The sequence below is a fragment of the Anomaloglossus baeobatrachus genome, chromosome 5, assembly GCF_048569485.1.
Source record: "Anomaloglossus baeobatrachus isolate aAnoBae1 chromosome 5, aAnoBae1.hap1, whole genome shotgun sequence".
NCBI lineage: Eukaryota > Metazoa > Chordata > Amphibia > Anura > Aromobatidae > Anomaloglossus > Anomaloglossus baeobatrachus.
Window position 1 is genome coordinate 349,693,867 of NC_134357.1, and position 12,548 is coordinate 349,706,414.

General features: G+C 42.9%; 1 protein-coding gene across 1 annotated transcript in view; it reads left to right on the forward strand.

Annotated features, from left to right (window-relative positions):
* LOC142311455 (fer-1-like protein 4) overlaps positions 1-12,548 on the forward strand; it is a 239,263-nt gene that overhangs the window by 118,239 nt on the left and 108,476 nt on the right. The window contains exons 22-24 of the mRNA XM_075349905.1: positions 660-812; positions 6,119-6,302; positions 9,354-9,478. Of these exons, the coding sequence (XP_075206020.1) occupies positions 660-812; positions 6,119-6,302; positions 9,354-9,478 (462 nt within the window). The remainder of the gene's footprint in view (positions 1-659; positions 813-6,118; positions 6,303-9,353; positions 9,479-12,548) is intronic.

Genomic DNA, 12,548 nt, shown 5'->3' on the forward strand with positions numbered 1-12,548 from the left:
CCTGTTTTGTCACAGTCGAGCTTTCGGTTTTTTGCTATGTTTGTTTAAGCAACAGACCCCATATAATAACACAACTAGAAACACCCCTGTATGGCAGTCAGATACACCAGCTCATGTGATTGACATCTCACTGTCAATGTACAATCTCTAGAGTAGGCCTGGTCTGGGCGGGGACAGCCCTTTGGACCCTGCTCCATGACTAAAGCTAAAAATTCAGATTGTGTCAGAACAGCTGCACCCAGTAATCTTAAGTGATACATCATTGGATTCAGGATCTCTTTGCCTACATCAAACTGCTCTCAGATGAAGTATCAAAACCCTGCTGACAGATTCCCTTTAAACAGTAGTGTAGATGTAGAACCAAGAGTGACCACTACACTTTGTACGGAGCAGTGTTATTTCGGCTCTGATAACATCTGATCAGTGGGGGTGCCAGATGTCAGATGCCCACTAATATAATACCGCTAATCTATCCCAGGGATAGGTCCTCAATATCACAGCTTTGTAAAACATCTTTAATTTTATGATATCTTTAATTTTTTTCTGAAATATTCCAGTGGCACAATGCATTCTATATAATAGCACGCACAATATATCTCCAGAGCTATGCAGAACCTGTGCCAAAAAGGAAGACCTAACATGATTTCATTGCTTTACAGCCACAGTGCACTCTTCCGGATGTTCTCATATGGATGTTCAGCAATAACAAGCGAGTGGCATATGCACGAATCCCAGCACAACACATCCTCTATTCTGTAGTAGAAGAGGAGAAGGGGAAGGATTGCGGCAAGATCTCCACAGTATATTTCAAGGTGAAAAATCCTACAACAAAATTGAAATGTTTTCTATCATCATGTTCTATAACTGTTTTTTTATTGGTGCATACCACTACAAAGACATAAAAATAAAACATAGCAGTTTGTATGCTGGCACCCACTGATAGATGGCAAGTATATTATGCATTGATATCAATAATGAAACACTGTGTTTTCACATTGAAAAAACGTTATTTATCTGTACATGTTGAAAAGAGGAGGAGAGTGGATTTTAAGGGCTCCTATAATTAGTTTTATTACACACAATTACATAACAAATCGTCAAAGACAATGAATGTGGCATACAAAGGGTAGAAACAAGAATAATGCACCAAAAAGTAGTATACCCGCTCTATAATATGTTGAAGCAAAAAGTAATTGACACTATAGGCATAACAGCAATACATGAAAATTCCAAATGAATTTATAATGAGCATGAATATGAATAGCACCTGATTAAGTGCATATAATGCTAACTGCTCAAAAGAGCCCCGAAGCGTGTTTCACATATGAAGTCCCTCTGCTTTCTCAAGGGGATAATGCACTGTAATCTGCCAGGATCTTTAGACGTCTATGTATCCCAATCAATATATGCGGTGCATGAGTAGTGCCCCACGGGGCAGGTGCATTTAACCTACTCATTGCCGGGCGACTGTCGCGGTCACGGGCGGCCTAGCCCGGCTCCGTTGCCCCGAGGCGTACAGAAGATGGCTGGGAAAGGATGATGGGGGTAGTAGTGAGGTGAATGTCGTGACGCCACCTGTAGTGTGCGGTCAGGGAATGGGCCACCGCTCCTGTCACTGTCCTCCGGGGCAGATGGTAGTAGCAGCTGTGGATGGTATCGCTCCCCACAGGTGGAGCGGGCCCCGATGAGGATGATGAGGGGAGTAGTAATGGCGGCGCGGAGTAACAGTACCAGTAATAAAGAGTCAGAGTCTATGGCTGCAGTTCCAGGTTGTTTACTCGCTTTTAGTGCTGTGCTGCTCACCCAGGTAATACCAGTTACTTGTTATGATGGGCTCCATCGAACCCAAACCCGTTAGAGATCAGTCCGGTTTGGGCGTTCAGTGGATTTCCTTCTTGTAACGCCTGTCTGTGGATCCCCTGGCTTGAAGCTACATGGGGACCCAGGTTTTCACGAGATGTACTCTTGTCCCTATATACAGGTGACGCGGTTCCGATATGGGGTCTGGCTTGATGCAAGACAACGGATCCTCTCTGGCACTGTGCTGTCGGGCGCTGTTTGGTCAGGGAAACTTGAAACTTTCCCTGTCCAGGCAGATTCTGGAAAACCAATGTGAAGTATGATCTTCCCTAGGGTCCTGCTGCCCTGCTTGGTGTCGATTCCATGGGGAGCAGATTCACTCTCCCCGTGGCAATCGTGTGACCTTTATTCTCCTTCCCACCAGAGCACCTCTGAAATGTGACTGCTCCCTTCCTCTCCTGCTGGAGAACTCCTAACTGTTGTGTTGGCTCCTGACTCCCCCTGCTGGCTGCACCTTCCCCCTCCCAGGTCCTAAGCTAATGGGACTGGGGCCCCTGTTGAGGGCATCCTGTAAATGCCACCCTGTCGGCGACCACTTTATTACCCTACCCTAGCCCAGTCCCCAGTGGAAACATGGCAACCTGGTGTGTATTGGAGTGTGTAATGTGGTAAAACCAGGACTGACCTCTTCAGGAACTGGGTTTAGCATTACACCCAAAGTTGAGTGCAATACTCTGTGGCGACTGAAGCCTCAGGGGCGCCACACATGCGCATCCGGAAGCCAGCAATCACCAACTCCCCACCAGGTGTCAAGGTGTAGTACGCATGCACAGGAACAGGAATTCTGAGGAAGGGAAGCGCACATAGCCATGGGAAATACATACACTCATTGATTCCTATGGGTAGTAAATATATACAAGGTAAGAACAAAAGACATTAACCGGTTCATGACCTAGGATGTATATATGTCTTAGGTCGCCTCCCTCTGGTTATCGCAGGCTAGCGTGGTGAGCCCATGGGCATTCCCACACATGTCTGCTGATCTGATTTAAAAATGTTATTATTAATCATTTGGCATGTACTTCTTATATTAATGTCTTTTGTTCTTAGAGATGACAGAAAATAGAAAGGAGCTGCTGACGTTCCTAATTGTGGAATTGTTGTTTGCACATGTGATGGAGTGCTCAGATACAATCCACCAGGGAAGACATAAACATCAAAAAATTTGCAAATCCGGCACATCCTGTATAGTTAAAAATGTAGACGGATGCAAACATGGCTTTGATGAAGTACATCGAAAATATACATTGCAGATCATTTTTCAAATATCGATAATTAAAATTCTCTATATCCAGGGGACCTTTCTTTTTTAGAATAAGGATGACAATTTTTCTCCTTTGCTTTATGCTCTGACCAAAATATAAGCTCCAGAAAGAGCAGGCAATCGGTAAAAATAAATCCAGTTCCTATAAAAGTATATTGGACTTAAAAATTAAGAAAAAAAATGTTTCCATAGGCTTGAATCATAGCAATGATTTTTACTATATTTATTGAAAAATCCTCTGCAATGTTTGTATGTATTTTGTATCCAAGTAGTCTAAACTGTGTAACACTAAAAATATTTGGAGAAGTTTAAACAAAGGTTTTTCTCCTCCATATATATTTTGTTTTCTTCTTTTTTCTTTTTTGTATTTTATACTAATTGTGTCACTTTGATTTGTTGCTTGTGGTTTTAAATACTCACGTGTAATGTATTGTGTTATCCTATGACTAAGGACACTGTGGGCATTGGAAACACGTTAGGGTCACGTGGTGTGTGTGCTTCGGAACCATGTTTTAAAATTTTCCCTATGTTTTGAATAAAGAAGAAGATACTTTTTTAACTACACAGGATGTGCCGGATTTGCAAATTTTTTGGTCTTTTGTTCTTACTTTGTATATATTTACTGCTCATAGGTATCAATGAGAGCATGCGTTTCCTGTGGCTATGTGCCCTTTACTCCTCCTGGGGGTGCACAATGGCTGGGAGCCACGGTGACATGTCCCCGCACTCGCGCATGTGCACTACACCATGACACTTAGTGGTTGCTTGGTGAGCATGGGCCTCCAAATGCGCATATATTGATTCTGTTGGTTGGATACATGGATGTGTGACCACAATCACATGTCTTAAGATCCTGGCAGATTACAGTGCATTAGCCCCTTGAGAAAGCAGTGGGAATTCGCATGCGAAACGCACATCGGGGCTCTTTGAGGCAGTTAGCATTTTATGTCCTTATTGGAATTTTTATGTATTGCTGCTATAACCATAGTGTATATTATTTTTGCTGCTACATGTTATAGAGCGGGTGTACTACTTTTACTATTTATTGATACATTATTCCTGCTTCTTTGTATACCCCATACATTGTTTTTTACTATTTTTCTCTGTAAGTCTTTCCTATTTCATATGTAATTGTATCTAATAAACTGTAATTTTCTGAGCATTAAACTCTACTCTCCTCCTATTTTCAACATGTTTACATGTGGAGATGCTATTCTGTGCTAGTCAGTGTGTGTTGTCTCCCATCTATGGCACTCAATTCACTTCAATAATGTACCAGGTGGATTCTGTTTGGTTTATTTACCTGTACTTTATAGAGTTAATCTGCAGGTAAATAGCATTTAAGCCCTGTGCTGCTGGCTTACTGGAAGTGAGGTTAAACGGAGAAAATTATTTTGTTTTCTTCCTGCAGCCACTTGCTTCCTGTGTTTGGGGTAGTGCAGGAACCTGCTACAGACACTGCTCATTATACATTGATTGAACTGTCATTACTCCCTGCCACTTTGATTGACAGCTTTCTCTGCACAGGTATGCTGCGCATATACTGCATAACAGGCTGACAATCATTGTGCAGAGGAAGTGATTACAGCCTCATCCATTTGTAGAGAGTGATCACTATTACATGTCCCTGATTTACTAAAGTGACTGGAAGCATGCAGCTGCAGGAAGGATTAAAAAATACTTTTCTCCCTGTAGCCTCACTTCCAGTAAGACAGCTACACAGAGCTTTTTGCCTGCAGACTAACCCTACATTCACAGGTAAATAGAGTTTCTCAAGGTAAATGCTCAAGGTAAGGTTTTATTACTTAGTTCAATGTATACTGTAATTCCCTTATAATCACTACTATTGGTGGGCGCCACCATACAAAATACCATGTTTCCCTGAAAATAAAACAGGATTGCATATTATTTTTTGCTTGGGCTTATTGTCAGGGAGGTCTTATATTTACCCATGAACAACAATCCACATTTATTTTTGAACAAAAACTCTTAAGTACTCTTACGTTTACCCCCAAAAGAAAGCAAACACCCTCTAAAAGAATCGCACTTACCAGATCCCAAACAATTAAAGTTGGCAAGTGAATGGGCTGTCACATGCAAATCTGTGTCGCTGTCAGGTTCCCCTGGATACTACAGGAGTTGGCTCCCCCTGGTGACTGGAAGCAATATCACGCACGCAAAGTGATACTGATACCCAACTGTTTGTGAGAGCTGCAGTGCAATGCAGCTAGAACAGCGAGAGACCTGACAGCGACACAGATGTCTGAGTGAGAGCCCATCCACTATCGGCACTTGCCAATTGTAATTGTTTGGGGTGTTGGTGAGTGCCATTTTTTTTTCTAGGAGGGGGAGGGTAAGTGTCTACTCTATTTTGGGGGTGTTTGCTTTGTTTTGGGGATGTCTGTTTTATTTGATGAAGAGTCCTTCTGTATTCTTTAACTTTGTTAGCACTTGGACACTTCCTTACCGAACCACAACTAGAGCTTATTTTTGGAGTATGGCTTATATTTTAAGCTTACTAAAAAAGCCTCAAAAATTCTACTAGAACTTATTTTGGGGGAAGATCTTAATATTTCTATGTCTATATAGCGGTATGCGTCAATGAAAATAGGATTTAAATGCTATTTACCTTAAGATTAACTCTATACTTATAGATAAGTAGTGTTATGATGATAAGCTTACTTTAACATCCTACACTACTACAATAGTTTTTGCAGGCTAACAAAATACTATTTTTTAAAGGAGTTGTCTAAGATTTAATGTGATAACATAATAACTCAACTTTCAAGTGCTGCTTCTCCGATGTTCTCCTCAAGCTGGTCGCGTGCTGAATATCATTGACTTGACTCCTGCAGCCATAATGTATTAAGTTGCATTTGAAGTCATGCATTATAAGATAAATGTATTAGTATGTCTTAAAGCATTGAGTGGGGTTTATCTGCAGGGGCTGAATTAATTATTCTGTTGTTACTCCTTTACCTTAATTACGTTTAGATCCCAGGAACATACAACGGAGAAGTCTTTGCGAAAGCTGAACTCTATATGTGGCTTGGTGTGACTAAGTATGCAAAAAACAGCACAACAGACCTACCAGAAGACTACAAGCTCCTCTATGAAAGAAATGGACAACTGGTGGAATCTCCCACCATTAATCCACCAGTTCTACTTCGGAGAGATGGTAAGAGAATTTAACATGATCACATCCACATAGGACAGGAGATAAAACAAATGGGGCCATAGGCAATAATAAGTTATAGTCAAAGGAATTTTCCAGTTTTGGAAAACCGCTGTACCCTTGCTGTACTTTTGTTTTTAAAAAAAAAATAAACAGATTTTGCTATCTTCACACTCACCTGGTCCACCTGATCTTTGCTGCTGTTCCCGATGTGTGTTATTCTCTGCAGTATTGACATCACATTGTCAGCACTGCAGCCAATAACTGAGCTTAGTGGCTCTACCCAAATTGAATTGCATGAACTGCTGAGCTCACTGATTGGCAGCAGCGCTGTTGATGTGACGGCAGCAGCGCTGTTGATGTGACGACAGCAATAGCAGGCACCAGGAGCAGCAGCAGAGACTCAGCATTTAACCAGGGAATGGTGAGTAAAAAACTTTTTTTTAAAGAACTTCTGCCAGAGAACAAAGTTTTTGCAAAACCAGAAAACCCCTTTTATTTGGGTTTACATGGGCAGATTTCAGGCTAGAGCAAGGATCAATAAATAACTAGTCATTAGTGGCTCCTTTAAGGCCCTTTTAGGCAAGGTGATATAAACTGTTTGAGAATCAAATGTTTGATATTTTTTGATATATAGGTAAAGATGAGAGGACCTGTCGATGTTCGGGTTCGTCAGGTTCGGCCGGACTTTAAATAAAAGTTCTGTTGGGGACCTATACTTAACCCGAACTTTACCCCAGTCCCAATATAAGTCAATGGAGACCCAAACTTTCGTGCTGTAAAATAGCTGTAAAATGGTTGTATTAACAGCTAGGAGGCTGCAAAAGTAAGCAAAACGGGGCAATTGCCCTGAAATCAAATAGGAAATAAATAAAATAAAAAATACCAGCCAAGATACAGCAGACAGATGGGGGCTGGTATTATCAAGGTGGGGAGTCCTATGGTTATTTGGCCCTTCCCAGCCTAAAAATAGCAAAATAGCAGTTTGCAGCCAACCCGGCTCTCCCCAATTGCCCTAATGCAAGGGCAATTGGAGTAATAGTTTTGGGGTTGATGTCAGCTGTGAATTGACAGCTAGTATCAAGTCCAGGGGTTAGTAATGGATAGGCGTCTATCAGACATCCCCATTACTAACCCAGCAAGTGTAGAGTTAACAACTCACACAGAAAAAATAGTGTTTATTTATGTCATTCAAATCACAGTGTACAAATGTGATGTTTCAGTCGTACTGACCTACATCAGACATCCACTGCAGATAAAAACAGTACAATGTTGTAAGGAAACATGACTATGACATCATGACTGTGTATATACATGCAAAAAAAATATTAAACGGATTAAACAATGCAGAAATATAATGTCATATAGCAATACAAGAGCAATTTTATAGAGAATACAATAGAAATTATATGCAGGCACCTCCCATGTAGAAACAGAAGTTGGGCAGAATAAGTCAATCGGTATATTTTTAGTGTGTGTCTGATGAAGGGCAGTAAAACTGAAATATTACACTTGTATACTGTGATTCGGATGACACAAATTAAAATTAACTTTAGCAGCTTTATAGATGGTTGGATTCTTTCAACACTTGCAATTAAATGTCATAGTTCAGCAGTTTATGTTGGTAGTCAAGGCCAATAACAATGATTTGCGGTCCTAAATTATAGCATTTTTCTCCATCTTTCTATCCAGTGGCTAAAATTTACTCTTCACCTATTTTTCACCTTTTTTCAACCTATGTAACTGTGATGCCCTGGACTAGCCAGGTAGTCACAGATAGACCCCAGCACTACACCTGTCCCCCAAAAAGGTGTTATCAGCCAACCATTAAAACCTAGTCACCTCCCTCAGTGCCTGATGAACACACCAGGGGGCGGAGCCAGGTGGTTGGCTACACCCACCGAGGAGTTCAGAGGGCCTGAGGCAGGAAACAGTCAGTTGAAGAGTTGAGTAGTTGAGGAGTAGTCAGTGGTCAGTGTGGAAGCAGCAGTCTGACAGGTGCTGGGGTTGGAGCCCGGGCACCTTTGTGTAGGAGGCAAACGGTGGCCATAGCCTGCAGGAGTCGGGAAGACGGCTCGGTGGAACCGGGACAGGGTAGTGGCCCGGCGGTACTGACCCGGGGAACCGACTCGGAAACTGGAGCACACAGGGGGGTACTCAGACCCTGAAACGAGGTCCAGAATCCACTGGACTGAGTTAATTAACTGATTGCGGTCTGGACTATAGGTCCTTTCCCATCCAAGTCCCGACGGAAGACAACAGCCCACCGAGGGGGATAGAAAGCCACCGCACAGGCAGAGAGATCCCACGGGCCAGCGTCTGCGGGCAAAAGGGCTTTCCCGACATTCTCAAAGCCGGGGAGCGGACTCCCATCGCTGAAGCGCAGGCAGCCCAAATACACAAAACGGTGCAGGAGAAAGGTCAAGACCACCGAACCGGGTGGGGGACCAGACGCAGCCGGCTGCGGGCACCAACTACCATCATCTTGGTTTACCAGAGACTTGTGTGTGTCAATAACAGTGAGTACAACAGTGCCACCTGGCCTCGCACCACCCTGCACCGCCCAGCTATCCCCAACGGGCCCCGGGGCCACCATCCCTGCCAACGGAGGGGTTAACATCTTGCTGCACTACCATCTTCCCCGGGTGCCCCGTAACTGCAGTGGTCGTGTCTACCTTCACCACATCCCGTGGGTGGCATCACGAACTCAAGCGCGGCTCCGGCCGTGCACCTACCTAACCCCCACCAAAAGCGCCAGCATCCCCTTTCAGAGCGAAGTGACCCCCGAGTCCGGAGGCGCTCGAGCCACCCACCAACGAGCCTTGATCCGAGCGGCTCGGCTGCAGCCGAGCGCAGGGTGGTACATAACTATTTACCTATCAACATTGTCGGTTATAAATGATTTAGTGACTAAATGTATAATTGGTGGAGGAAGGTTGAACTAGATGGACCTCGGTATTTTTTCAACCTATGTAACCTATTTGGTCATCATAGAGTACTCTTGTAAGTGTTAGAAATACCCAAATGTATATAACATCTCACTTAATTTTCCAGATTACCGCTATTTCCAGCTGCGAGCTCATATATACCAGGCCCGTGGCATTCTGCCTGCTGATGACAATGGATTGTCTGATCCATTTGCTAGAGTCATATTTGGCAACATATGTCAGACTACCCAGGTAAGAATTAATATTTTATAGTCAATAAAAGCATTCTTAAGATCAATGAAAAAAATAGAATATTGAGTATTTAAATTTTGTAGTTGAAACCTGGACTTTTTAGTATATACTGCAGCAGTCTATAGAGGTTGCCTCCTTATATGTATGAGACAAAAATTGTGCTTTACCTAAATAAGCAAAGATCTGCGCTTGCCAAACTTATCTGTCATTATTGATATCATATATTGAAATATCTGGCAAAGCTTTGGTCATGAGTGTCTCTAAAGTAGTGAAATTGGTGGTAGATTTAGGGTATCGGTCTACCGGTCTAGAAAAGTTAGGATATGGACCAAACTTTCTCCAAAGTAATACAGCATGTCGCTCCAACTACAGGGGTTTGTGCTAATGGGTTGGTATCTCATGGTTTTGCAATAACTTAAAGGACATAGCAGGGTTATCCACTTTAGCCCCTGCTGTTCATTCCTGGTGCGTGCCATACATCACCACTGAGAAATAATAGGCTGACATGTGCCTCTAACAGGCCTGGGTGGATCACATATCCGCCCAAGCTTGTTAACTGGTTAAATCCCACAGTCAATCTCTGATAGCGGGATTCAATATGCGCTGGCAGGGAGTGTGCCATTCCCTGCTTCCATCGGCTGCCCCGTGACAGGATAGTGGTGCACCGATGGGTTGTCATGAAAGCTGGAGGTCAGCTGATTACCCCGATGTCTGTCATGATGCACATTCTATGAATACCAACTGAGCACCAGCATTCACAAGAGATGATGATTTGCACTGAAGCCCTGATCTGTACAGCAGAAGCTTTCATATGATAGCAGCTTCAAGTCCTCTAAGCAGACTAGTAAAAACAATAAAAAGGGATAAAAAAAGTTTTAAAAAATATGAAAAAAATAAAAAAAATGGTTCACATCACCCCCTTTTGCATCAATTAAAATAAAACAGTAATAAAAGAACAACACATATTTCTTATCGCCGTCTTCAGAAATGCCTGATCTATCAAAATATAACCTAAATTAATCCGATGGGTAAAGGGTGTAACATGTAAAAAATCAAAATGCCAGAATTACGTTTTTTTGGTCCCCGCAACATGCAGTATGAGGGGATTAAAACATCGTATCTGCACCAAAATGGTATAATTAGCCCCTTCACGACCAATGACATACTGGTACATCATCGGTTATGACGCGGTAATCACCACTGGCTACTGCGGTAAGCAGGCGGTGATTCCCACACATGTCTGCTGATTTGAACAGCAGACATGTGGGGCTAACAGGCGCGGGTGGACCCGCATTCTACCGGCGCATGCTTGCCACTTTGATTGCACTGTCAAAATGTGATAGCGCGATTTAAATGGCCGTAGTGGGGATCATGCTGTTCCCCGCCGCCATCGATGGCCCCATAATATGTTCACAGGGAACCGATGGTTGCCATGGTAGCGACAGGTGATGTGATGACCCCTGTCTCTATCATGATGTATTTCCTGTGAGAGCCGACAGAGCAGCGGCTCTAACTGGAATGCTGCATTTCTGCTGATCAGAGCTGTGCAGCTCTGATCAACAGAAAGGAACAAGCGATCAGACTGCTTATCCATAAGTAAAATAAATAAAAACAATGTAATAAAAAGTTTTTAAAAATACGAAAAATAAAAACACAAAGTTCAAATCACACCCCATTCGCCCCATTGAAAATAAAACAGTTAAAAAAATATACACATATTTGATATTCACGTGTTCAGAAATGCCCAATCTATCAAAATATAAAATCAATTAATCTGATCAGTACAAGGCATAGGGAGAAAATAAAATTCCAAACACCAAAATTATGTTTTTGGCCACTGTAAAAATATTTAAAAATGTAATAACAGGCGATCAAAATGTAGCATCTGCACAAATATGATGTACAGTGCCTACAAGTAGTATTCAACCCCCTGCAGAATAAGCAGGTTTGATAAGATGCAAATAAGTTAGAGCCTGCAAACTTCAAACAAGAGCAGGATTTATTAACAGATGCATAAATCTTACAAACCAACAAGTTATGTTGCTCAGTTAAATTTTAATAAATTGTCAACATAAAAGTGTGGGTCAATTATTATTCAACCCCTAGGTTTAATATTTTGTGGAATAACCCTTGTTTGCAATTACAGCTAATAATCGTCTTTTATAAGACCTGATCAGGCCGGCACAGGTCTCTGGAGTTATCTTGGCCCACTCCTCCATGCAGATCTTCTCCAAGTTATCTAAGTTTTTTGGGTGTCTCATGTGGACTTTAATCTTGAGCTCCTTCCACAAGTTTTCAATTGGGTTAAGGTCAGGAGACTGAGTAGGCCACTGCAACACCTTGATTTTTTCCCTCTTGAACCAGGCCTTGGTTTTCTTGGCTGTGTGCTTTGGGTCGTTGTCTTGTTGGAAGATGAAATGACGACCCATCTTAAGATCCTTGATGGAGGAGCGGAGGTTCTTGGCCAAAATCTCCAGGTAGGCCGTGCTATCCATCTTCCCATGGATGCGGACCAGATGGCCAGGCCCCTTGGCTGAGAAACAGCCCCACAGCATGATGCTGCCACCACCATGCTTGACTGTAGGGATGGTATTCTTGGGGTCGTATGCAGTGCCATCCAGTCTCCAAACGTCACGTGTGTGGTTGGCACCAAAGATCTCGATCTTGGTCTCATCAGACCAGAGAACCTTGAACCAATCTGTCTCAGAGTCCTCCAAGTGATCATGAGCAAACTGACATGATGCTTTGAAAGTAAAGGTACCTTACGGGGTCGTCTGGAACGGAGACCATTGCGGTGGAGTACGTTACTTATGGTATTGACTGAAACCAATGTCCCCACTGCCATGAGATCTTCCCGGAGCTCCTTCCTTGTTGTCCTTGGGTTAGCCTTGACTCTTCGGACAAGCCTGGCCTCGGCACGGGTGGAAACTTTCAAAGGCTGTCCAGGCCGTGGAAGGCTAACAGTAGTTCCATAAGCCTTCCACTTCCGGATGATGCTCCCAACAGTGGAGACAGGTAGGCCCATCTCTTTGGAAAGGGTTTTGTACCCCTTGCCAGCCTTGTGACCCTC